Source organism: Ambystoma mexicanum, chromosome 7p (assembly GCF_040938575.1).
Source record: "Ambystoma mexicanum isolate Mex_15411 chromosome 7p, UKY_AmexF1_1, whole genome shotgun sequence".
Classification (NCBI taxonomy): domain Eukaryota; kingdom Metazoa; phylum Chordata; class Amphibia; order Caudata; family Ambystomatidae; genus Ambystoma; species Ambystoma mexicanum.
Genome location: NC_090939.1, coordinates 363,393,358 through 363,418,032, shown reverse-complemented (window position 1 = coordinate 363,418,032; position 24,675 = coordinate 363,393,358). Strand labels below are relative to the sequence as shown.

Sequence of the window (24,675 nt, the reverse complement as noted above, 5' to 3'; positions counted from 1 at the left end):
TATAGGGGAAACAAGAGAGGAATACCATTTATTCTTCTACTGGTTTTCTGTATAGTTTACCTTATTATTCCCCTATATTAACAGGAAAATATGCAGACCTCCAGAGATGCTATGACCCCTTGGCTGCAAAGACCCCAAGCTATTTATCAAAGGGAACTATGTTTTCCTCCTCCACCCAACTTCCCATTAATCACTATGTGAATCTCACAAAACTTTAATGAATCTGCATAGTGGTGTACCGAAGGATACCTTAGATCCCTCTTTCTTATTGCTTATGCAGCTTTCTGCATACATGACTTAAGGCCCGTAGCAGATGGTAATTGTTTTAATTGGAGCGGTGTAATTATTTTCCACAAATAAAGTGAGAGGGCTCACACCAACCAAGGGAAGGTCTGGGTCGTTCTCCTGCAGGAAAACCTTTAGAATAATCTGTTCAAATTGTGCATTATAGAGCACATCTTCTGTGAAAGATTATGTCAAATGCCAGACAGTTTGCAATCGGTTTTGTAGGGTAACACATGAAAGAATAGAACAAATGCAAGTCAGCAGCACTGCACTGCATATGTCAGTATAAAAAACATGTTTCAGAGAGGCCTCCCTCTGGAACAGCCTCCCTGCCTCACTGAAACTTGAGGAGAATAATCTCTGTTTCTGGAAGCACCTCAAAACCTTTCTCTTTGCTTCTGATTTTTCTCCTCCTCTCCTCTGCTGAATTCCTTCCTAATCTCGAGCCCAGGTCCCCTCCCCCACCAGTCGCACACCTGCACTGCCTTTACTGGCAAACCCTGCACTTGGGGACTGTTTCTGTTTCCCAACAGTCCACTACCAGCACTCGACACCGGATGTGTGCACTTACCCTTGCACTTGCCACCAGCTGGCCGACTTTTACTTATTGCTATTTATTCTATTATCCCAACTTGCCACCAGCTGGCCGTACATTTACTTAGTGTTATTTATTCTGTCATCCCATTACTGCACTATCCCCTCACACTCCTCCCCTGCACTTTCCCTCTTTCCCCTTCGCACGTGCGCGATCTGAATGACACCTGGCCTAGTAGAATCGTTGTCTCTGTCTTCCCTCTGTTCCCCCTCCCTTGTCTCATCGCGCCTTGAAACACTTGTGTATAGGCTTGTTATAAATGCCATATCATATTATATCATGTTCACGATGGCTGTGCCCTTACATTTGCATGCTCCTGTTGACTTTGCAAATAAAAATGCCTTGCAACATTAAGAAAACATATCCAACATGTATTAACACTTATGTTTGCTTTAGTATAGATGCCAGGTAAAAATGACATGCAATAACACGTATCATGCTTACTTTATAGTAGCAAAACACATGATATCCCACAATAAAAATGGCTAGACTGGTTGAACAAACAGGCTCATCTAATCTTGTAATACTTGAAAACGCTTGCTTTACGTTAGGCAAGATTGTATGCAGTACCCTTTGGGTGCACTACAATAATCTTGACCTCCTGGCAATAGAGACCCAACCTTTGGTATAAGTCTGAACTATACAGGTTGGCAGTGTGGTCGAGCAGCCAGGCTTATCTCAAGAGGGGTCGATGTGAGCAATACTGTTGTGACACAGTGTTTCACAATACAGTTATACAAATAAACACTTACACTCAAGGTTTCTTGATACAACAATTATTCATTTATTTCACAGTCAGTTATATACATGTAACACTTAAATATGCCTCAAAACACAATCTCAGTTTCTCTAAATCAGATGACACCCATTGGGGGTGGCACACAGACCCTTCCTACACCCTCAGGTGACTTAAAAAGCTAAGACACTGTGGGCATTGATTTATCACCGGTACATGTAGAACAATACTGAGTTAGATGGAAAAAAATAGAATAGAGGTATAAAACAAAGGTGAACAAATAGCTCTAAAAACAGGCAAGGACATTTCAACACCTTCCAAAGCACAAAGTCAGAGGTAAAGAGGAGTCTCTCAGAGAGCCAAGACAGCCAATGTTAATTGCACAATGTCAAGGGGAGCTGAGGATCTTCTTTGCAGGTAGGTAAAATGTATTGCACAATGTTTCTAGAAATGTTTGTAGAAAATAGAACACTTGAAGGGCCACAGGCTGGGAGATTTGTAAAGGGCAAAGCTTTAGCAACTCTGCTATGGTTCCAGCTGGCTTCTGTTCCTGTACATTTCTGCAGATCCTGTTGTTCCTGGGCCTCAGTCGTGGGGACAAGAGGGAGGACATCTGGGGACTCCTGCTCTGCAATGGGATGGTCAGTGGCAGCAATGGGCAAACTTCAATGTCTTTCAGCTACTTGCGTCTACAGCAAATAGTAACACTGTGGTTCTCGGATACCACTTCAGACTTTCCTTGTTTCTGGGGTCCAGTACTCTGTTGAGGTGGCTCAGGCTTGGTCAGTCCTGCATCAGGGAAGTCCAGAGGTCCGACTTAAAAGCAACACTGGTGTTGCTCTTCCAGGCTCTTCAGTTCCAGCAGCAACTGCAGTGGAAATGCAACCAGCTTCGAGAGGATGTCCAGACGAGCTTACTTTGGAGTTGATTGGTCCCACTAACTCAAAGGGAGAAGTCGTCCTTGCAGGGCTTCTCTATTCGAGGCAAATTTGTAGCTTCAGCACAGCAGCAAGGCTTCACCGGGGAAACCAATGGTCCAGGAGTTGCAGCAGGCATCTCTTCCAAGTTATTCTTCGGATTCCTTTATCCAGTGGTCGACTCTGCCTTCCAAGCCAAAAAGCCTTGACTTTAATGCAGGCTTCTCCCATTCATTCCAGCCTAGCTGCCAATCACACAGCAGGGTGGCTGTCCTAGTCAGACAGCCAGCCGACCAATCACCTTTGGGTGCATTCCTGTAACCAAGGAGATTAAGCACAGGGAGTTTCGGGCACCTCCCTCACTTCTTTCCCCTGCCAGACATACTGGTGCCAGAGGTGGGCTCCACTCGTGAATCCCGCCAAAAATCTCAAGAAGGACCTTCCTGACAATAAATGGTGAAAAAGAAGACTGGGGCCATTTTTACAAAATGAGCACCCATGGGTATCTTACCGTCGCTACAAACCACTAACACCAGCCATTAATTGTAGGAAGGGTAACATAAAAATGTTACATAAAACACTAGACAAAGGGAAGTCTAGGGAACCCCTCCAACACCCTATGGTAAGATAGTGTGTGCTGGGGTTAGAAAGTTAGTAGTTTCACCAAGAGAAAGTATTTAAACCTTTGGGAAATCTAAGAGACTTCCCTGTGCCTCTGCACTGAAGGTGCTGTGTGACACAATGTAAATATGATGCCTATGGAGTTTGTCAGACTCCAAAATTAAGAAAAGAACACAGGAATTAAATCACATTCAAATTACATGAGAGAGATAAAAAGTCCTAAAATCCATCCAAAGGGCTGGGGGTCTCTAAGGTAGAAAGGAATGAACACATTTCTGAGAATTCTCCCTAACACCTTATCATAAATGGCCAGTTAAAAATGTCAGTAAGAAATAAAAGGACTGACTATACCAAAAAGCCAGTATAGCAACATAATCATACTTTGTCAACGTTAGTCTTTTCCACCTCATCAGAATCTTCCTCCGAAGTCCGGAAAGTTCCTCTATTGGCAGAGTGGACGCCTTCCTTCTGGTAGATCATCTACCCTTCAAGAGGTATGGACTATCATGGGGGGAAGCCACTATGCTCGCTAGTTCCAATAGCCTGGGCAAGAGACCCATACCCCGGAACAGCCAATCAGCGGGAAAAGCCAGAGAAGGCAGAAAAAAAACCTTGCTTTGTTGTGGCTTATTCCTTATAGAAGAGGAAGCTGTGGTGATTTTCCACTGGTAGATCGGTAGCAAAGGCTATAATATTGTGAAGGTAAACAGTTCCATTTAGAAGCCGATAACTTCAGAAATACACTTATAGAACTGACAGGGAACGGCAGTGGAACAGGCTGCAGGGGGCAGCAAGCAAACCAGAACAAGGAAAGTTGAAGGGTGGTCAGAGGGAGAACTATCAAGAAGGAGAACACAATAAAAGAGGTCCGAACAGGAACAGATTGTGCCAGCCGAGCAGCCTCAAGGTGAGGACGAAAGCTAACAGCAAGTGGACGTCTGTAGCAGAAGGAGCGTGAACAGAAAAGGCTGAAAGGAAGGGTAAGGAGAGCCAGAAACACATCGAAAGCGAGCGGGCAAAGGCAAAAGGCAGGAACAAAGGGCACACAAAGTGCAAAAGAAATAACACGAGCGTTACGGGAGAGAGTGGGGGATGCAACATGCAGCGCTGCTGACAGAAGCAGACTGTATACACACGAGAAGCGCCATCTTGGTAAAGACTCGATTGGAACTGCTGTTCTAGAGGAAACGTGATGGTACGTTAATGGCGCAAGCACCAGAGCTTCCAAAACCTCCAGGACGGGCGCCCAGTGACAGACATCTTTTTTGCTTTATCACAAATGCCCAGAAAAATGGAGTGTCAGAGGCAGAAAATGTAACCATACTGGTTGCAACAATGCAGTTCAGTCTAGCCATATAACAACACTTATCATGCAAACAAGCGTTGTTACATGACTAGACTAGATTGCATTGCTGCAGTCAGTCTGTTTACACTTGATATCATGTTTGCTTTAACATTGTTGTGCCCCTTCCACCTGCATTCCCAAATCAGAGGCCTTCTCACCAGCACATTGAAGGTTGCTTACATTGCTGGTGATCGGGTCCTCTACTCTAATTCATTAAAACAACCACCCGCTCATCAGCATGGTGAGCGACACTCACCATGCTGGTGAGCAGGTCTCTGCTCTGCTCCTTCAACCTCAGATAAAAGGCATGCTTGCCAGCATGAAGCACAACCCTCACCATGATGTTGAGTTGGCTTCTGATTTTGGGGCCCATGGGGAGAGGGTGCATTGTGTTCATACATTCAATCATACACATTCACTCATTCACACATACACATTCAATCTCTCACACAAACACACGCACCAACACAACATACACTCATGTGTGTGTGCACACAAACATACACTCATTGATTACACACACAGTGCCACCCATACACACACATTTACATATGTGTTTTTTTCTAAATTCAGCCCTAGTCCAGAAGCTGATTTTATGGGTGGCATGTTAGCTCTATGGCTCTGCACAACAGGAACTAAGATTCAGCAAGCTCTTCCTGGTTCCTTTACATGAGCCTAGGATCCAGAGAGCCCTGTGGAATATTATCCAGCAGCTTTGAATCTGTGAGGCAGTGCATAAGCATCCCTGTAACATATTCAGGGCAGCAAATGTAATATTTGTACCATGTGTAATATTTGTAATTATTAAGATTGTTATTATGCTGTATTGGTATACTTTCATTGTAATTTATCTCCCTGTATGTTCTTTTCTTGCAACCCTGTACAAATTGCGCCATGATGCCCCCGGGCCTGATGGTCTGCACGTTATAAATAAACAAATACAAATAGCAGTACCCAAGCCTACATCCACAATGGATAACGTTAGGAAGCTAAATGTTCCTGGCCCTGCATGGTCCCATGAACATGCATGCTGGTCAAAGGGAAAGTGCACTGCTCTCCCTTAGATATGTATTGCAGTTGAGAGAGCCCTCATGTTTGTACTGGGGTGGCTTGTTGGCGCATTCAAAATGGGTGGGTCGATGTCCTGTCACCCATTATGGATAAGCGGCCTCTGCTTAAGGCACAAAATCATACTTCCAATAAATATTTTCTGACATGGACATATCAACACATCGTAGACATATGTGGAATTATAGCTAAATAAACATGCAATTGCATTGATTTTCCTGTTAAGTCATCCAAGTACATTTACATTTGGACCTAACCATATGGAGAGACAGATACAGTATTGCAGATAAACAGCTCTATTTTCAAGCCAATTGCTCTCTTTGTTTCCTGGCCCAAAATCACTTCTTACCAGTTTATCTTTTAATTTAAGTAATATCTTAAAAGTAAAGGAAGGAAAGGGGCCATTCTCAGCTTTCGTTCTCAAGTACTGTTTCAGTTGCTTTGATGTTTAAAACCTTGTCTGTACCTTATGTTTGGAATGGCCATGCTTCTGGATTAAACTCTGTTCAAAACTTGTCAAATTATCCAACACCATAATCTCCAATACCTCTATGGTGGTTCCATTTTCTTCCATTAGTTGGTATGCATCTCAACTCTGTCCTTTATCTAGTATCGCTACTCACAAAAGTGTAAATTCCCACTGTCCATGCATACCAAGGGAGCCTTGTAGAGGATGTTCTTCCAAATAGTCTTTCATTATATTATAGATTAAAGTGTTAACTACTATTTTCTCATTGTCATATTTTTCTTGTGATGCTGCTTTTCTTTTGATTCCTCTTGTATCTCATAATAATGCCGTGACCATTTCTGTCTTTCTCCTCTCTTCTTTGGATAACCCTTGCTTTGCATGATCTTTTTGTTGTCATGGTTGCTCCTTGCTTGCAGTCTATGCAAATTCCCATTCTCAAAACTTCGATTTCTGCTAAAACAAACTTCATCTGTCCTTGTTGGTCTTCCCCCATTACCTGTGCTGTCCACTTCAGATTCTGAGGGACTGGATTCAGCTGATTTCCAGGAATTAATCTGAGCCCATCATTGATTGTTTAACCACACATCTTTGTCTTCTCAAGGTTACATTTTTATATCAAAGGTGTAAGCTTAGCCTGCCTGATAACCATGTGTATCTATTTTAAATGTTTAGACTGTTTTCTATTTGATTCATTCTGGTATGTATCCAAAATGTATTCCATTTCAGCCTTCTTGTTTCTTCTTCAAATATTGACTGGATCAAGAACAACATCTCCTTTGGTTCTTTTTCACGCTGTTCCAGGTCCCTCTTTACAAAACTAATCCAAGCATTCATAATTTTGAAATATGTTTCTACTTTAATGTCCCACTATTATTTTAGTTGATCAGGATCCACGTCCTTATGTGAAGGGATGATTTGCAACCTCAGGCCTCTGGGGATCCTATTCACTTTCACATACTTTTCCAAGAGGTGAAATCCCACAATCGTGTATCTTCAATTGCCCTTTTCCAATGTGTAATCAGTTCTTCCAGTTCTATTTATTTAGTGATGCTGCCAGTGAGACCGTTATTTGATTCTTCTTTCTCCATTACTCTCAGTAAACACATTTAGCACAACTTATTTGGCTAGCATTCCCTCTGCATACCATGTTATGCTCACACCTGGAACACTTTAATAAACTGCTATGTAATATCTGGCTAAAATAACAACAAAAAATGAAAAATCAAGAAACAATTCAAACATTGGGCCTCATTTCAAGTTTGGCGGTAGCCTTGCCGGTAAAACCAGCAGGATGCCGTCAAACTTGCGAATTATTCCGGCACCCACGAATGGGCAATTACCGGGTCATTATGGCCCCCTCGGGTGCTGGCGTGAAATGCTCCCTATTCCCATTTGAGCCCGATATGGCTCAATGGGAATGGGGAAGTCGGATGCACCGGCACCATTCATGAATGGTGCCGGTGCATCCGACATGCTCTGCTTGTGGGTGCCTGTGAGCAGAACTTGTAGTTTGCTGGTCTGATAACAACGGTACTGGCAAGCTTACCAGTACCGTTGTTAACAGACCGGCAAACTTATAATGAGGGCGATTGTCTTTCCCTTTTCATTTGACTCTGGTCATGTTATCCAATAGCCTTTGTATGATTATGCTTCCTATTCTCTCTTACTTGGGCATTTTCAATTTAGCTCATTGATGCACATATGGTGATACCTAAATCAGGCCTTCCTCTGAATGTCTGTTGCTTTCAATCTGACATTCATATTAACAAGTATACTCTATTTATACGTGCGACAATACTCTAGCGGGGTCACATTGGGCCCATAACACTGTCTTTCAATCAACATTTTTCAGTCATCTTGCACATATACAGCATATACATGGACGGGCTGCTCTCGTATTTCTGAATGAGCAGTTTATAACCAGATAGTCATCTTAATAGGCCTGCGTCCATGCGTGTGGTGCCACAAACCATAGTGGGTGAAGGATGTCGCCCAACAACAGATTCCTAAAACAAAAAAAGAAAATAAACAGACTGTCCTCCTCTAGGCACAGGCATAGGCACATTGAGAAAAAAGTGCCAACACGTGTTGCCCTACTCAGAGGTATGTAAAAGTTTGGATTGATCACATCACCTGTTTCATTTACATGACTTCCTACATTTATGATTTCCTGGGAACATTTCCTAATAATGCAAAAGCAGTGTGGCAGCCACCTTACAGTGAATTGATGAAAATCTGGGCAACGCGAAATTCTATTGCCCATGCCTTGAAATGCAACCACGTTCCTGAGTGGCCATGGCTACCTTGGAATGCAATCATAGGACTGTGAAAAGAATGGATTCATGACATTGTAAAATTATTTTGATACTCTGTTTCCCTTGGTGAAAAATATCCATGTTCTGGTATTTCCACATGCATACATGACAGTGTAAGGACTTTCCAAATGTATCCGAATGTCTGGAGAGGCAAGCCACATTGTATTACTATGTTTCCACTTTCTCTTTCTACTACAAAATATACAAGTATCAAATCACCCTGGTTTTCCGTCTCACCCTTTTGAAGAAACCATTTCTCATTTGTGTTGTTTGTTTTTGGCATGTCTACCCACTAGAGCTGTCTGCTTGTACCTCAGCATTATTTTATTTCATTTTCTGTAAATAAGTGCCATTATACATGTACCTATAGGTCTGTATGTTTAGGAAAGATCTAATCATGTGTGGAAGACTGTAAAGTGGTAAATCCATAGTCCAGTAGGTATAGGAAAGTTTTTCAATTATTAGTATTAATGGTAACATCCTGGTGCGAGGTTCTAAACTTAGGAGGAAATACAAGCTACAAGAACATTATTGCATAATGTGGAAATGGAAGGCCGGCCATTTATTGAAGCCATTTTGGCCATTATATTGGATTAGGGTTGAGACTGTGTAATTAATTCATTTAGTTTATGTCTGGTGAACAATACTGCCATTTATTGAATTGATTTTCCTTTCTGCCACATCCTAGAGAGTCTTTGGACTGCCAAGTACGGGGCAGGGTGGCTGGGCAGTACAAATATGCATGAGTTATTTTCCCAAAAATCAGACCTTGATTGAACTTTCTCATGAGACCTTCCCCAGGGAGTAGAGCACTCTATGAAATAATTGTTTGTGTCCTTGACATATGCAGACAAGTTTGCAATATTAACAAGGACTTGTTTGAATGCGGCAGAGCAGCAGGATTTGGCAATATCTTGGTATGCCAATACATCTGGTCACACGGAAGGGAACATCACTCTCTCTAGTTGTTGCTAGGGGGCAGATCTCACTCTCCTCAATGGCTGCACTGTCCTCTGTGATGGGATACTTATATTGTAGCAGTAGCCAATTAGGGTAGGGCAATTTCTTTTGTAATTAGTTTGTATAGGCAGGAGCTGGTAGGATGGTTAGAAGGTACTTACATGTAATGTCTAGAAAGAATTCAAAGGTATTCTAATTTTGTGGTTTTGGTCTTTAAATACTACAGCCCGATGTGTGCGTGTCGAGTTTTCAGTTTTTCAGTCTCACGAGACTGGCCGACCTACTGACCGTTTTGCATTTGCATTAAACTGTGTTGTCTTGCAATTCGAGCGTCTCTTTATTTGTTTCCTGAAAATAAATAAGGGTCTACGTTGATGAGCCATTACATATTTTGTCCCCAATATTGGAACAATTGCATTTTCAAATGTGTTTCATAAGATTTTTTGAAATACAAGATATTGTTGAATCCGTTAGCATAAAATTCAAGAACTATCTAATGCCATGTTAACAACATTTCCAAAATATGTATTTTACAGATTGAACTGATTCCCAGTAGGAGTTCATATACATTAAAATATATAATGAAGTCAAATATTGATTGATTCAAACATTAATGATTGTTCTTGAACTGCTGTTTTCAAATAGAATTTCTATATAGTAACAAGCTATTTATTTATTTTATTTTTGCATTTATAACAGTGCACCAACCCCTCTCGCCTCTAGATGCTAGTTACATAGATACGTACAGATACATAGGAAAGGTGTAATACAGGCCAATGGAAGGGTTGTTTAGTTAAACAGATGTGTCTCGTTTTTTTCTGAAAAGATGGTAAGATGTCTCATATTGTACATATTCTATGTAATGATTAATGTTAAGATTAGCAAAGGATCCTCCTCTGTGATAACCATGTTCATTAATAGCATTTGCAATGTGCATGGTCCTAAAATTGGTAGTCAAACTCATTACATTTTCAAATAGCCTTAGTTCCAGAATATAGCAGGGCAGGCAAATACAGAAAAGCAATCAGCCATTCAAAATAGAAGAATAGGCACCCACCTAAGAACAAGGAGTTGTCTCCTTTCCCATCTCTTACTTCAACAACATCATAAATGTTTTCAAGATCAAAAGCTTGGAAATGGAGTTGGATATTTTTTCCAATATCTGCATTTAAATACCAGACACCTGAAAAGTAAAAGAAAAGGTAAATCATTGATAAAAAAAAAATAAAGACTGTATATGTTTAGTAGAGTTTGGTTAATTCAGCACAATCTTTCTTGGAACTATTGTCAAATGCAGTGTGGTTAATTGAGCACAATTATTGTGAAATTACACTTCACAGGATTTGAAAACGACGCAAACTGCAACAACAAAGTTCATGTAATTGGTGTATTACTCTGTGGACATTGCTTGCAGTTACCCTGCTGAAAACTGAAGTCTTAATTTGTATTTTATATTATTTAGGGCTTATGTTTTATTGCTAGAGTGCAACAACACTTTCTTTGGCAAAAACGTTATAAAATAAGGTTCCTGTTGGAAGTGACAAGGCAGGGGATACCTAGCAGCATGCGAAGAAATGTATATGGTGAGGGACCATTATATTAAAAGAAAATCAAGAATGGTATGGGAATTGTGAAGATTTGAGGGACTTTGTCCCTTCTCCCCAATGGGGAGCCCCTGCCCCCTGTTTGGCTCGGGAGGTAAGTCTACTCTGCAAAACCCTCCTTAGGTGTTGAGGGAAGTGGGAACTCACTAGGAGAGACTCCCTCTTAGGGGACAAGGACTCCCGTTCCTGTGAGGAACTCCCTAAATTTGTGCACACCGTGGCCTCCATGGGATTCTCTAAAACACTAGAGGCTTTAAAATAACAAGACTGGGACGAAGAAAAAAATGATAGGAGATTATCACCCAGAAAGAGAACATGTCCTTTTAAATGGAAGTATCCAATCTAGCAAACAAGTACGCTGAGTAGCAAGTACTCGACGAGCAACAGAGAGAGGAATGAATATGCTGGAAAGGGATGGCCCTGAGCTGAGTAGCATCCAGAGAAGGCAGAGTAGGCATGAGCCATGGAATCTGAAAGGTTAAAGCTTGCAATATACTGGACAGGTAGACGCCAGAGGTGCAGCAAATCCCCACCATGAGAAGCCAAATGGGCAGGAGGACCGAGGGTGGTACTGGCATGACCTCAAAGGATCAGTGATGGGCAGCCGTCCCAAGAACTATGGCCAATAGAACTGGAAGCATAAAGCAACAAGGTGTCTGGTCTCAGCAGAACACCAGGACACCACAGGTAGAAGAGACAGTCTGAGGAAGGAAACATCAGCAAAATTAAGTCAACTGCAAAATTCCAAAGACTTTCTACTTCACAGATAAAGGTAATGGGGCGAACACGAAAAACTGGAAGCCAAGAGGAAATCATTATACCATTACAAAATCTGATCCCAGTACAATTCACTAGGAACAGTCGAATGTGAAAATTATTAACTTAAAGTGTTTTGATGTAACAGAAAGAACTATTGAAAATCCTGAGAGTGAAAGAAAAGAACAGTGCAAAATAATACCCTGGGGAAAAGGGGAAAGTACCCCAGTTTTCTACACAAGAAGAAAATGTCATGAGGGAAAGAGTATATTATGAGCCAGAGCAACTATGCCACTGAACATTATACAAAATCAAATATATCAGAAAAAGGTGAGCCACAATTGTCTAGTGGAATGGCCTAGCAGAGAAATAGTATTTTTAGGGATACATCGAATCTAGTAACAAGGAATACAGATCTCATGAAAAAAGACCCACTAAGGATTTTCACATGGAGCAGAGAAAAGCTAATAGCCCACTTGAAGAGTTACCATGAGTGATACAAGAAATAATGAGAGACTGTCTGAAGATTATATATTAATAAGGTGTCCTAGAGTGGTACCAGAAGTATCCTCAGGAGAAGGCAGCCATTCTACTGACCTAAGTTTGTTATCATAGTGGTAGGGTCAGTTAGGTTAGTTTGGACAGAAGACTTATTCCTTTGGATGTTCACCAATGACTGAAGAACACCTTAGTTAGTAACATAAGTAGGGACAATCCATAGTCATAGGGAAAGAAAAGGCCTTATCATTTCCCTTTACTAACACAGTGTGCACCACAGAATAAGCAATATTAGATAAGAATAACTATCACTCAGGAATACATTTCAGCCAATCAGATGGCTCAGATTGCAGGCAATAGAATCTATTGTGCCTCACTGCTAGCTATCCGAGAGGCTCTAGTAAATTCCAGATAACGTGTATCTTACGTCTCCATGGGTGATGTTGCATGTAGTTTCTTGAAGGCTCGATTGGTTCTCCCTCTGTGACTCTTTCATTCTACCAGGTTGCCATAAAATTAGACAAGATTTGGCGACAGTTTGGGATTTTGTTTAGGTGTGTGATAGGCATGTGCTGGGTATCAATATTATTGTACTTCCTGGCCTAAGGTTGCAGCAACTGGCAAATGGTTTGATTACCTGGATATTTGATAGCAGGGCTTTGCAAATGTCTATTTAATACCTGTACATAAGCCCCAACTGTTGGCTTTGTCAATGCTTATTTTTAACAGGACTTGAGTACAAGAAATAGCTAATAATGAGATGGCTGACAGCACGCTCGGTTAAGACAAGTTGATTACAACATTAGCCATTTACTGCTACAATTAAATCATTATTTTTCAGCATACTGCTTTGAAATTACTCAGACAAGCTAAAGTTTGATGTTTCGGATTGATAGATTTATCTCAAAGAGATCCCAGGCGGATGTGGTTTGGGTGGTGAGGTGCGGTACTAAGGCAAAAATAATGATCCAGTACGTGTCCCTAACATAAGAAGTCTTCTAGGTAATGAGGGGATAGTTTAAATGGCGGGGATCATCAGGTGTCATTGTTTGTAATGTGTTCAAATATAATTATTAGTGATTAGTGCTTAGTCATAGATATCGATTGCATACATTATGATCATAATATATTTGCCACTAATGTCATGAACTGAGTAATGTGTGACGTAGCACACAGCACCACATTTAAATGATACTGAACAGGGAAGAGCTCAATGTAGAATCTTTGTATTAGACACGCTTGCTTATTTGTTGTGAACGCTGTCTCTTGGTTACTGTTTCTAAAATTGAATTTGGTTGTTAAATGTATGCTTTGGTATGTGTTAATTGGGAGCCAGTTCTTACATAACCAAATAGTATGAACACACTGCTTTGTTAGGCATTGTTAAATGTGTTAGTGAGAACATGCTTTTTAAATGTGTTAGTGCAATGCTTTTGCTCATTGATGCTGATTGCTTGGATCTACGTGAGAAAAACGGCAACACCAGTTTGTCTGCACTTGTCCAAGTGTGTAAATGTCAGTGTCACGCTACTTGATGCTCTTCCAGATACAGCCATGCCCCTGGTCCAAACACTGGGGCTCTGTGTTCTGATGTTTGTTTGGTGGCTGGCATTCTCATAATTCTGGAGTGGAGCTCAAGGTGTCTTTATTTTACTCTATGCATGGGAAGGGATGTCTGGGAGTGTGCGCATTATGCACAACACATTAAGACCGAATGCAGTACCTTTGAACATCTCCTAGACCCCGCACAATCAGGTTTCAGAGCCCGGTACGGAACTGAACCCACCCTAACCTCAATCTGGGATGACCTTAAAATGACGGCAGACTCTGCGGGATGCGCTGCATTAATCCTTCTTGACCTATCCGCCGCCTTTGACACAATCAATCACTCAATCCTCCTTGATCGCCTCCACTCCATAGGAATTTGTGGAACCGCTCTTAAATGGATAGCTTCATTCCTCAAAGATAGGTACCAAATAACGATACACTCCTCTTATTTCTCCCAAGCCCGACCAGTTGACACGGGAGTCCCACAAGGAGCATGCCTATCTGCCCTCCTGTTCAATCTCTACTTGATCACCCTCCCACCAATAATTTGTTCACATAACATCCTGTGTAACAACTACGCTGATGACACTCAACTAATTCTAAAACTCCTGAACTCAAAACCCAACTGCTGACCTTACCTCGCCTCCTCAACATAGAGCTCCGGATTACCCAAAGCCACATCTTGTTAAACCTCTCCAAAACTGAATCATGGTATGTGGCAACTCTGAACTTCTTCCACACCCACTACCCTGGACATCCGCCATGGGCAACTCACCAAACCCCTCTAACTCGGTGAAAACCTTGGATGCACCCTTGACTCTGACCTTACACTCTCGCGCCAAGTCAACAATGTCTCAAAGTCCTGCCACTACCACCTTAAAACCCTTAGGCGCATCTTTCCATATCTCTCCTTTCCCAACAGAATCTACGCGGTCCAATCAATTGTTATATCAAGACTGGACTATGCAAACCCCCTCTACCTCGGAATCCACGCTTATCAACTGAATAAAGTTCAGAAGGCACAAAACGCTGCAGCCAAACTGCTACTTGCTCTCGGCCCAAGAGACCACATCTCCCCAGCCCTCAAGACTCTGCACTGGCTTCCAGTGGCCTGAAGGGTGACTTTCAAAACCTTATTGATCTCCCATCGAGCACTGCATAAAACCGGACCTCAATATCTTCAAGACAAGCTAAAATTCTATCACCCTCCACGTACTCTAAGATCAAGCTCAGCCGGTCTCCTAGTCATACCGAAGACAAACTCGGTCAGGTTAGGCCGATCATCATTCTCAGCCTTGGCTCCCACGCAGTGGAACACACTCCCACCCCACATCTGCCTTACTGAAGATCTAATGTCTTTCCGCAAACTACTGAAAACCTGGCTCTTCCCCTAAACCAACCCGTACACAAACTAACCCAAATCGAATAACAGCATCTCAATGACACCAATACAACAAATTGCTAGATGCCAAAAATCGACATCTAATAACAAACAAAATAAACTAAAAGGACAAACGAGTAAAGTAGATCAAAGCAGTAAAGTGGATGATACAGAATAATTGTACGAAAACAGTAACAAAATTTAAATGAATGAAATGGATGTAATGCATGATGAACGAACAAAGTGAATGGAGTGGATGAAATCGTTAGAATGGACGAAGCGTGTGAAACGGATGAATGGGCTGAGCGAATGAATGCGCTGAGCAGATGAGTGTGTAGATCAGATGAGTGTATAGGACTGATGAGTATACTGACCGGACGAGTGTGTAGAGCGGTTGGATATGTAGTGCAGATGAATGTGTAGAAAGGATGAGTGTGCAGAGCGGACAATGGTATAGTGCGGATGAGTGTGGAAGTGCGGAAGAGTGTGTAGAACGCTGGAACAGACGAATGTGCTGACCGGATGAGGGTATAGAGCGGATGAGTATATAGAGCAGATGAGTGTATAGAGCGGACAGTTGTATAGAGTGGATGACTGCGTATGAGCGAACGACTTTGTAGAGCTGATCAGTACATATAGCAGACAAATGAGTGGAAAGAATGAGTGCATAGAGCGGATGAGTGCGTGGAGCGGATGAGTGCGTGGAGCGGATGAGGGCGTGGAGCGGATGAGGGCGAACAGAGCGGATGAGGGCGAACAGAGCGGATGAGGGCGAACAGAGCGGATGAGGGCGAACAGAGCGGATGAGGGCGAACAGAGGGGATGGGTGAACAGAGCGGATGGGTGAACAGAGCGGAAGGGTGAGCAGAGCGGAAGGGTGAGCAGAGCAGAAGGGTGAGCAGAGCGGAAGGGTGAGCAGAGCGGAAGGGTGTGCAGAGTGGATGATTGCGTAGAACAGACTAGTAAGCAGAGCCGATGAATGTATGGAGCAGATGAGTGCGAAGAGCGGGTGAGTGCGCAGAGCGGGTGAGTGTGCAGAGCGGCTAAGTGCATAGAGCAGGTGAATGTGTAGAGCGTGCGAGGGCATAAAGCGGGCGAGTGCCTAGAGCAGATGACCTGACTAGAGCGGATGAGTTGCGTAGAGCGGATGAGTTGCGTAGAGCGGATGAGTTGCGTAGAGCGGATGAGTTGCGTAGAGCGGATGAGTTGCGTAGAGTGGATGAATGCATAAAGCGGATGAGTGCGTAGAGCAGATGACTGCGGAGTGCATGTAGAGCGGATGAGTGCCTAGAGCGAACGAGTGCGTAGAGCGGATGATCCCGTAGTGCAGATGAGTATGTATAGCCGCCGAATGTGTAGAGCGAACGGGACAGGTGAAGTACCGGTATGGAATGGGTGATGTATATGGATAAAACAAGTGATGTATGTGATTAGAACGGATGATGTATATGGACGGAACGGGTGATGTATGTGGACGAGACGGGTGACGTATGTGGATGAGACGGGTGAAATATGTGGATGGCTGACGTATGTGGATGGGACGGGTGACGTCTGTGGATGGAACGGTCGATGTATGTGGATGGAACGTTTGAAATATGTGGATGGAACAGTTGAAGTATGTAGATGGTACGGGTGAAATATGTGGATAAAGTGCATAAAACAACTTAGAATACACGGAACGAATCGGAGTAAATAGAACAGATTCAAATGCATGAAACGGACTGGAGTGTGTGGAACGGACTGGAGTGTGTGGAACGGACTGGAGTGTGTGGAACGGACTGGAGTGTGTAGAGCAGACTGGAGTGCATGGAGCAGACTGGAGTGCATGGAACGGATTGGAACACGTAGAATTGCGTGACCTCATAGAATGGTATGGAGTGCATGGAACATTTGCAAGAGCATGTAACCCATCATATCACATCACCACGCTTACTCTCTTCTATACACCACCATTCAACTAGAACACAGGGATACTATGACACCATTCGGTATAACTGTTCTCATACCAACACATGCTGCATACTCCCCATCACTCTAAGTAAACACTGCTGGTTACACACCCGCCAGCCACGCGTTCTCCTCAGGCCTAACGCAGCCACATTCGGTCTGGATAAATCCTGCCAGAACAAACACATACACCTGATCTCTCAACCACCAAACCTACCGCTAAGAAGCAGCTATTACACGAATGCCACACCAGCTGCACACATATTCGGTGCTTACACGCACCTTTGACTCTCTCTACTCTCTCTACTGACTTGAACTCCGGTTCCCAAGGGCGTTCAACCTACCAGCACCTTCAGACCATACCAATGGTACATAAGGCGCTATATAAATGCAAAGTAATATAACATAACGTATGTACTGTAAAGCAACGTAAAGCATACCCAAAGGCAGTACACTTCAAGTATTGGTATACAAAGAGCAGCACATTTTTAAACAGCTCCTGAGACCCACGGCAGCTAAGTATGTTGCATGTTGCTATTTTCACATCAAATGTACTCAGCTATGCTGCATAATTGTATTTGCAATTGCTGCTTTGTCACAATTTGAAATCAGGCCACCTAAACAGAGTTACGGCCAAAATAGATCTGTAATACTATAACAATGGAAACTGTGCACTGATATACATATGCACGATTCTCTATGTTCGGATCCCAGGGGCTGACTACCGAAAAAAGTAACAACCCCCTTTTAGTCATTTTAAGTTACAGAAACGCAGCCATGTTATACTGCAGTGAGATTCAGGTGAGACTATGGTATAGCTGGGAAAAATATAGGTTACTTAGAGTGGTGGGGGGAAAGTAGGTGAGCAAAAATGCAGATATGGTGCAGAAATGGGGTATGGTGCTCATCCCCCACCCATAAACAAAAACTGTACTAAAATGGGCGAGATGTCCAATGTGTCCAGATGAACAAGATCCATTCTTAAATATGTCGATATTTTCTTTAAACATTTTCCATACATGCTGGCTGTTAGGGAGAATTTTCAGAAATGTGCTAATTCCCTTCTACCTTAGAGACCCCAGATCTGTTTGCTGGACTTAAGGATGTTTTAAATGTTCTCCTGGAGAGAGTGAGACCTTTTTCCCACTCTCTCATGTATTTTTCATTGATTTAAACACTGTGTTTCTTCAGTGCAGTGACACAGGAAAGTCTTCCAGATTTCCCAAATGTTTAAATACGTTCTCTTGATTAAACTACTGTTTCCAAGAGCAGTGAAGTGAAATGGACTTTACTTAAATTTCTAACTTTCTAGACCCAGCACACACTATCTTACAATAGGGCGCTGGAGGGGTTACTTAGTATCCCCTTGGTTTAGTTTCTCAAGTATCATTTTTATGTTACCCTTTCTACAATTAGTGGATGGTGGCAGTAGTTTACCTTTTCCCACCATTGTGTGTTTCTACCGTGGGCTGCAATTGCTGCTGCCTTAAAGCACCAATGTGTGTCCATTTTCTTAAAATGTCCCGTTCTTCTTTTTCTGCCATTTCATGTTGGAAAGGTCCTCCTTGAGATTTACTCTGCGCGCCAAACCAGGTTTGGTCCCTTTGTTCTGCGTGACTGGCAGGGCTGGAAGTGAGGGAGGTGCCCAAAACTGCCTCTGCTTAATCCACTTGGTTACAGAAATGCACCCAAAGGTGATTGGCTGGCTGGCTGTCCTTGGAGGAATCCAAAGAAGAACTTGGAAGAGACGCTTGCTGCAACTCCTGGACCGTTGGTTTGCCCGGTGAAGCCCTGCTGCAGTGGCAAAGCTCCAAATTCACCTTGACTAGAGAAGCCCTGCAAAGGACGACTGCTCTCCTGGGGTTGGTGGGACCAAACATCCCCAAGACAAACTCATCTGGAAATCCTCTCGGAGCTGGCTGTACTTCCATAGCTGCTGCAGGAACAGATTGCCAGGGGGAGGAACACCAGAATCGAGCGTGTTGTCTTTAAGTCGGACCCAAGCTCCAGGAAGATCCTTTGGACCCCAATGAAGCAGGACTGTCCAAGCCTGAGCCACCTCAACAGAGTGCTGGACCCCAGATGCGAGGAAAGCCCATAAGGTATCTGAGAACTGCAGTGGTGCTATTTACGAGGAGCTGAAACCACAAAGTGCAGCTGTTCTGAAGTATGCCCATTGCTGCCGCTGAACTTCAATTCGTAGTGCGGGAGTCCCCAGACATCCTCTCTCTTGTCCCCACGACTGAGGCGCAGGAACAACATGATCTGCCATACTACAACTGGAACAGAAGCCAGCTGGAACCAATTTCTTCAGACCTAAGGTACTGTAAAACTAATGGGTACTTATCTGTTGTCATGTAGCCTTGCTAGCTCTCAGTTGAGACTTGTCTTGGCTGCTTTTGCTGAGTTGCTTGTAGCTTTGCCCCTCACAAGCCTCCCAGGCTGTGGCCCAACAGTGATTTCATTTTCTACAAAGATTTCTAAAACATTGTGAAACACTTTTTACTTACCTTCAAGAAGTGCTTCAGCTCACCTAGAATGTTGCTTAATTGAAATGTGGCTGTCTTCGCTCTCTGAAGGACTCGTCTAGCCTCTGGCATTGTGCTTTAACTATCCCACCAAATGTCACACATTCTATAACTTGTGTAGCTGGGACAGGGTTCATTTACTTTGCATTGGGGGGTTCAAAAGTACTTACCTGCTTAAGAATATTTGTTAACCATTGTTTTATTCCCTAACCTTTTCCTTTTGACACCAAACTCAGTATTCTAAAAATACCAGTGATATATTAATGTCCATAGTGTCCTAGTTATTTAAATCACCTCAGGATGTAGGAAGTGTCTGTGTGCCATCCCAAATGGGTATCTATTGATTTATAGAAACTGAGTGTGTATTTCTGAAAAATATTGTTGTTTTACATGTAATTGCTCCCTTCTAAAAAAGGCTTATTCAACTGACTGTTGCATTAATAAATAATTGTTTAATCAAGAAACCTTGAGTGTAAGTGTTTATTTGGATACTTGTCACTGTGAAACTCTGTTACAACCCTACACCTCACATTGACCCTCTTGAGATAAGCCTGGCTGCTCAGTCACTCTACCAACTTGTGTAGTACATGCTTATACCAAAGGTTGGGTTAACTATTTCCAAAAGGGCAAGGCTGGTGCAATATCCCACAGGGTACTGCATACAATCTTACCTGACACTGTCCCTCAATATGCGTTTGCTGGTAAGCCGCAGGTAACTCTGGTGGGTTACCGGCAAGCCCACCTTACCATCTCCTCTGTCCGATATCCCAGTATTACCGGAATATGAGGGCTGGCGGAGTAACAGTAAGTTCCCATTCCCATGAAATCCCATAAGATGGGAATTACTGAATCACAGGCCCTGGCATTACCAGGGCTATCAGGCCTACCGGGAGATCTGTGTCCCCCACCAGCAGACTTGTACTTTGCCAATCTGGAAAAAAAGGCCTGTGCCAGAATTACTGGCATTTTATTTTTCCAGACCAGCAAAGTTGTAATGAGGGCCACTGTCTCCCCACACCCCCTCAATCCCTATGATCTCTGTGACCAGATTCAGACTTTTATCATTTAAATAGCTGCTTTCTCTTCTCTGCCATTCTTAGATTTAAAACAAAAATCAAGAAAAGCCAGTAGAATTCTACCTTTATCATGTTACTATTGAAGTCCTTTTTCCCATGAAAGTTGTGTTCCCCCAAAATATATAACTTAAGTATTTTGTCTTTCAAAAACATGGAATCACTACTACATTTTTAATCTTGGGATGTTATGACTTTAACTGAAACAAATTGTACAAAGGGGGGAAATGATAGGTACATAAACAACAACATGTCAGTAAAATTGAATTGAAACATGACTTCTGGGTGCATATAGTTTTTGGACTGACACAACGCTGCTGCCGGCCATTTGCTTAAAGGTAATTTCTGAGGTAAAGTTAATTTAAGAAATTAACAATTGCCCAAAATGTTATTTAACATGGAACAGTCTTATTTTAAACAGTTCCATGGTGTTTGACTACAGGCCGCGAGCAGCCCGCTTCCCTTCTGCTTTCTTGGCTAATGTAGGCCACTCCCCAAAGCATCTCCTGTCCTCTCTGCCTCACTCACTCTCCAATCTCCTTGGTCTTGTTTGGCGACAGAACCACAAACCTCGGTCTCCTGCCAGGCTGACTCTGCTCTCTACCATGACTCTGCCACCCCCCGTTTCTATATCTACATCCAATCATTCCTCCTACTGTCGATCTTATGCTGTCTTCGCCTTACCTCCCAAACCCCACTGCTGCCACGTCATGCTCCCTCTGAATCATACGCAATCAGTGCCTGCGCTGTTTCAAGACAGTCTGCCATTCGGGGGAAGGTGGGTTGTCGGAAAATAGTTTGCGGGAAAAGTGGGATATGAGCATTGAATTCTGCACCGGTTTCCACTCTCCCAGTATTGAGGGTTGTGTGCAAGTTGTTTAATCAACAGGGGTATACAGACTGGAGTGTAAGAGAAGAAAGCAGTTAAGGGTGAAGTAGTAAGGCAAAGTCGGTGCATCTTCTGAAACACAGCATGAATTATTGAGTGGCCATCTGGTAGGGTGCAAGATGAGACAGTGCTTGTTTATCAAATGTATTAATTCAACCCGACTAGGCTGAGAAGGAGTGTGAGGAATTGCCATCTGCCAAGGGTGCAAAGCCCCAGCTTTTTTGATTTTTATTAAACAATAGAATGATGAGGGTCATTCCATCTCCAAAATGGGTAATATGCCAACCAGATACCCCTTTTCCATTAACTCCATGACAAAAGCATAGTGCACTTGTGCCCTGCCACATCAGTAGCTTGATCTGTAGTACCTGCTCTACCTGTGGCGCAGAGTAAATTCGAAGGTCACAAGATGCCCACTTGACAGACACAGAGACGGACAAGGCCCTGCAGTACAGAGGCGATATTTAAGATATGCCCCCTGTTAAGGATAATTCACATTTCTGTGCTAATTCCCTTCAATCTTAGAGACCCACAGCTCTTTTGCTGGACTTTAGGACTTTTTTAATTTTAACACTGGATTGAGTGAGCCCTTTTTCTCACTCTCTTATGTGTTTTGATGTGGTTTGGATTTTAAATTTCCTTTGTTTTTGGAGTCTATCAAACTCCACAGGCATCTTCTTTTTGTATGGTGGCACACACCACCTTCAGTGCAGTGTCACAGAGAAATCCTTTCGATTTCTCTTAAGATTTAATTACCTTTTCTTGGGTGAACTACAGTTCCCAAGAATAGTAAAGTGAAATTGACTTTCCTTACCTTTTTCTCTTTGTAGGTCCAGCACACCCCATGTTATGTGGAGTGCTGGGGGTTACATAGTAGCCCCTTTTCCTACTTACTCATGTAACATGTTTTATGTTACCCTCACTACTTTAAATGGCTTGCGGCAGTGGTTTAATTTTCCTACCATTGTGCTTTTCTACGGCAGGCTGAATCCTCAGCTGCAGTACAGCACCCATGGGTGATCATTTTGTCAAAATGGCCCAGGACCTTCTTTTATTGGCCAAGTTCTGTTTGTGAGGTCTTTCTTGGGCATTTCTCTGCGTGCCAAACCAGTTTGTACGCCTTTGTTCATTTTGTCTTTGGTGGGCTTCAGTGCTGAAACCTGCCTCTAGCTCCAGTATGTCTGCAAGGGCAGTAAGTGAGGGGGGTGCCCGAAAACTCCCTTGTCCTTTGTCTCCATGGTTACCTTAATGCACGCTGTACTGAATGGGTGACTGGCTGTCCTTGCAGGATAGCCACCCTGCTGTATGCATGGGAGCAAGTCGGTGCATGAATGGGATAAACCTGCTTAAAAGGCAAAGCTTCTTGGACTGAAGACAGAACCGACCACTGGGAAGGGCATCCCAACAAAGAAACCGTGAACAAAGTTTGCTGCATCCTCCTGGACAGTTGAACTGCTCCTGAAGGGACAACTTCTTCCCTTGGGTTAGTGAGACCAGCTAACCCTGAGATGAACTTTGCTGGAATACCTTCCACAACTTGCTGTACTTCTTTGCTGCTGCAGGAACTGAGTGCCAGGGGTTGAAAAATCCATAGTCGAGTGCAATATCTGTAAGCTGGCCAAGAGCTCCAGGAGCCTCCAGAGGATCCTCCTGAACCAGTATGACCCACACTCGAGTCACCTCACCAGAGTGCTGGACTCAAGCAGTGAAGGAAGCCCAACCAGTGTCCAAGACCTGCGGTTGTGCTATTTTCCGAGTGCTGAAACAGCAAAGTGCAGCTGATCCGAAAAGAGCATGTAGCTGCCGCCGACCATCAAATTGCTGCTGCAGGAGTCCCCAGACGTCCTCCCACTTGTCCCCACGACTGAGGCCCAGGAACACAGGTTCTGCATCACTGCAAACAGACAGAAGCCAGCTAGACTCGCTTCTTCTAATCAAAGGTATTGTTCTGACTTTGGGGTACTTACCTCATAGTCTGCAGCTTGCTCTTCTCAGTTGAGACTTGCAGTAGCTGCGTTTTCTAGAGTTGACCTCAACTCTAACTTTCACAAGTGTAACAGTTTGTGACCCTACAGTGATTTTTCTTCAACAAATTCTGTAACTTTGTGCAAGACTTTTCCTATCTAAGAAGTGCCTCAAATCCATAGACTTTGCTCCAATTGACTTTGGGTGTCCTGGTCCCTGCAGACTCTTCTATTCCATTGACTTTGATTCTTACTTTCCCTCATAGGTGATGCATTGGTTTTAAACTAATATTGCTGGGAAAGGTATTTATCTAGACTTTATTGGAAGATATAAATTGCTCACATGCGTTTTCCTTCCTTTAACCCTTCCTTTCTGCCAACCTCAGAATTTACAAAGTGTACAAGCGAGATATAAATGCCATTACTGTCCTAGTTAGTGAAGTCCCCTCACGGTTTAGGAAGTGTGTATGAAGCATCTCTAAAGAGTATCTACTTGCTTTGGGTTGATTCTGAGAAAATATTTTGAAGTGTATTTCGATTGTTGCACATTGCCTTTTTTAAAGAATGCTTATTTAAAAATAACTGTTAAATAAATAAGTATGTTAAACTAAAAACCTTGAGTGTAAGTGTAATTTGGTTAATTGTATTGGTGGATTTCATTGCTGCGTGTCTACAGCTCACATTTACCCCTCTTGAGATAAGTCTGTCTGCTCAGTCACGCTACCAACCTGTGTAGTACAGACCTATACCAAATGGGTGGCTCACCTAATAACAAGAGGACAAGGTTGTTTAGTCTCCCACAGGGTTACTGCATCAATTCTTGCCTAACACCCTTCCTGTACCCAAAACTATGATGATCATAAGTAACCCGTGGTGGTGGCAGGGTAAACTCTAAATACAAGCTATCCCTATGTTTAGGCATAGTGCATGGTAATAGTTGTGATCACGACTGCCACATTCCAATTGATATCACACATGTAGTGTAGTCAGCTCTGCAGTGGAAGGTGATGTGTATTCTGGTCATCTGAGTATAGCCTGCAAAATGGCAGAACAGGAACCCAGAGGGCCAGGCCTTCTCCTTGATCTCTTTGTTAGGGCAGGTGACACCCTTCACCTGAGACAGATGCACAAAAGACAGCTGTCCTGGGCCCAGGCATCAAGGGAACACACCAATTC

The 24,675-nt window shown here is 43.1% G+C and overlaps 1 protein-coding gene across 1 annotated transcript in view; it reads right to left on the bottom strand.

Annotated features, from left to right (window-relative positions):
* TMPRSS15 (transmembrane serine protease 15) overlaps positions 1–24,675 on the bottom strand; it is a 1,663,368-nt gene that overhangs the window by 976,018 nt on the left and 662,675 nt on the right. The window contains 1 exon segment of the mRNA XM_069636234.1: positions 10,369–10,494. Within this exon segment, the coding sequence (XP_069492335.1) occupies positions 10,369–10,494 (126 nt within the window).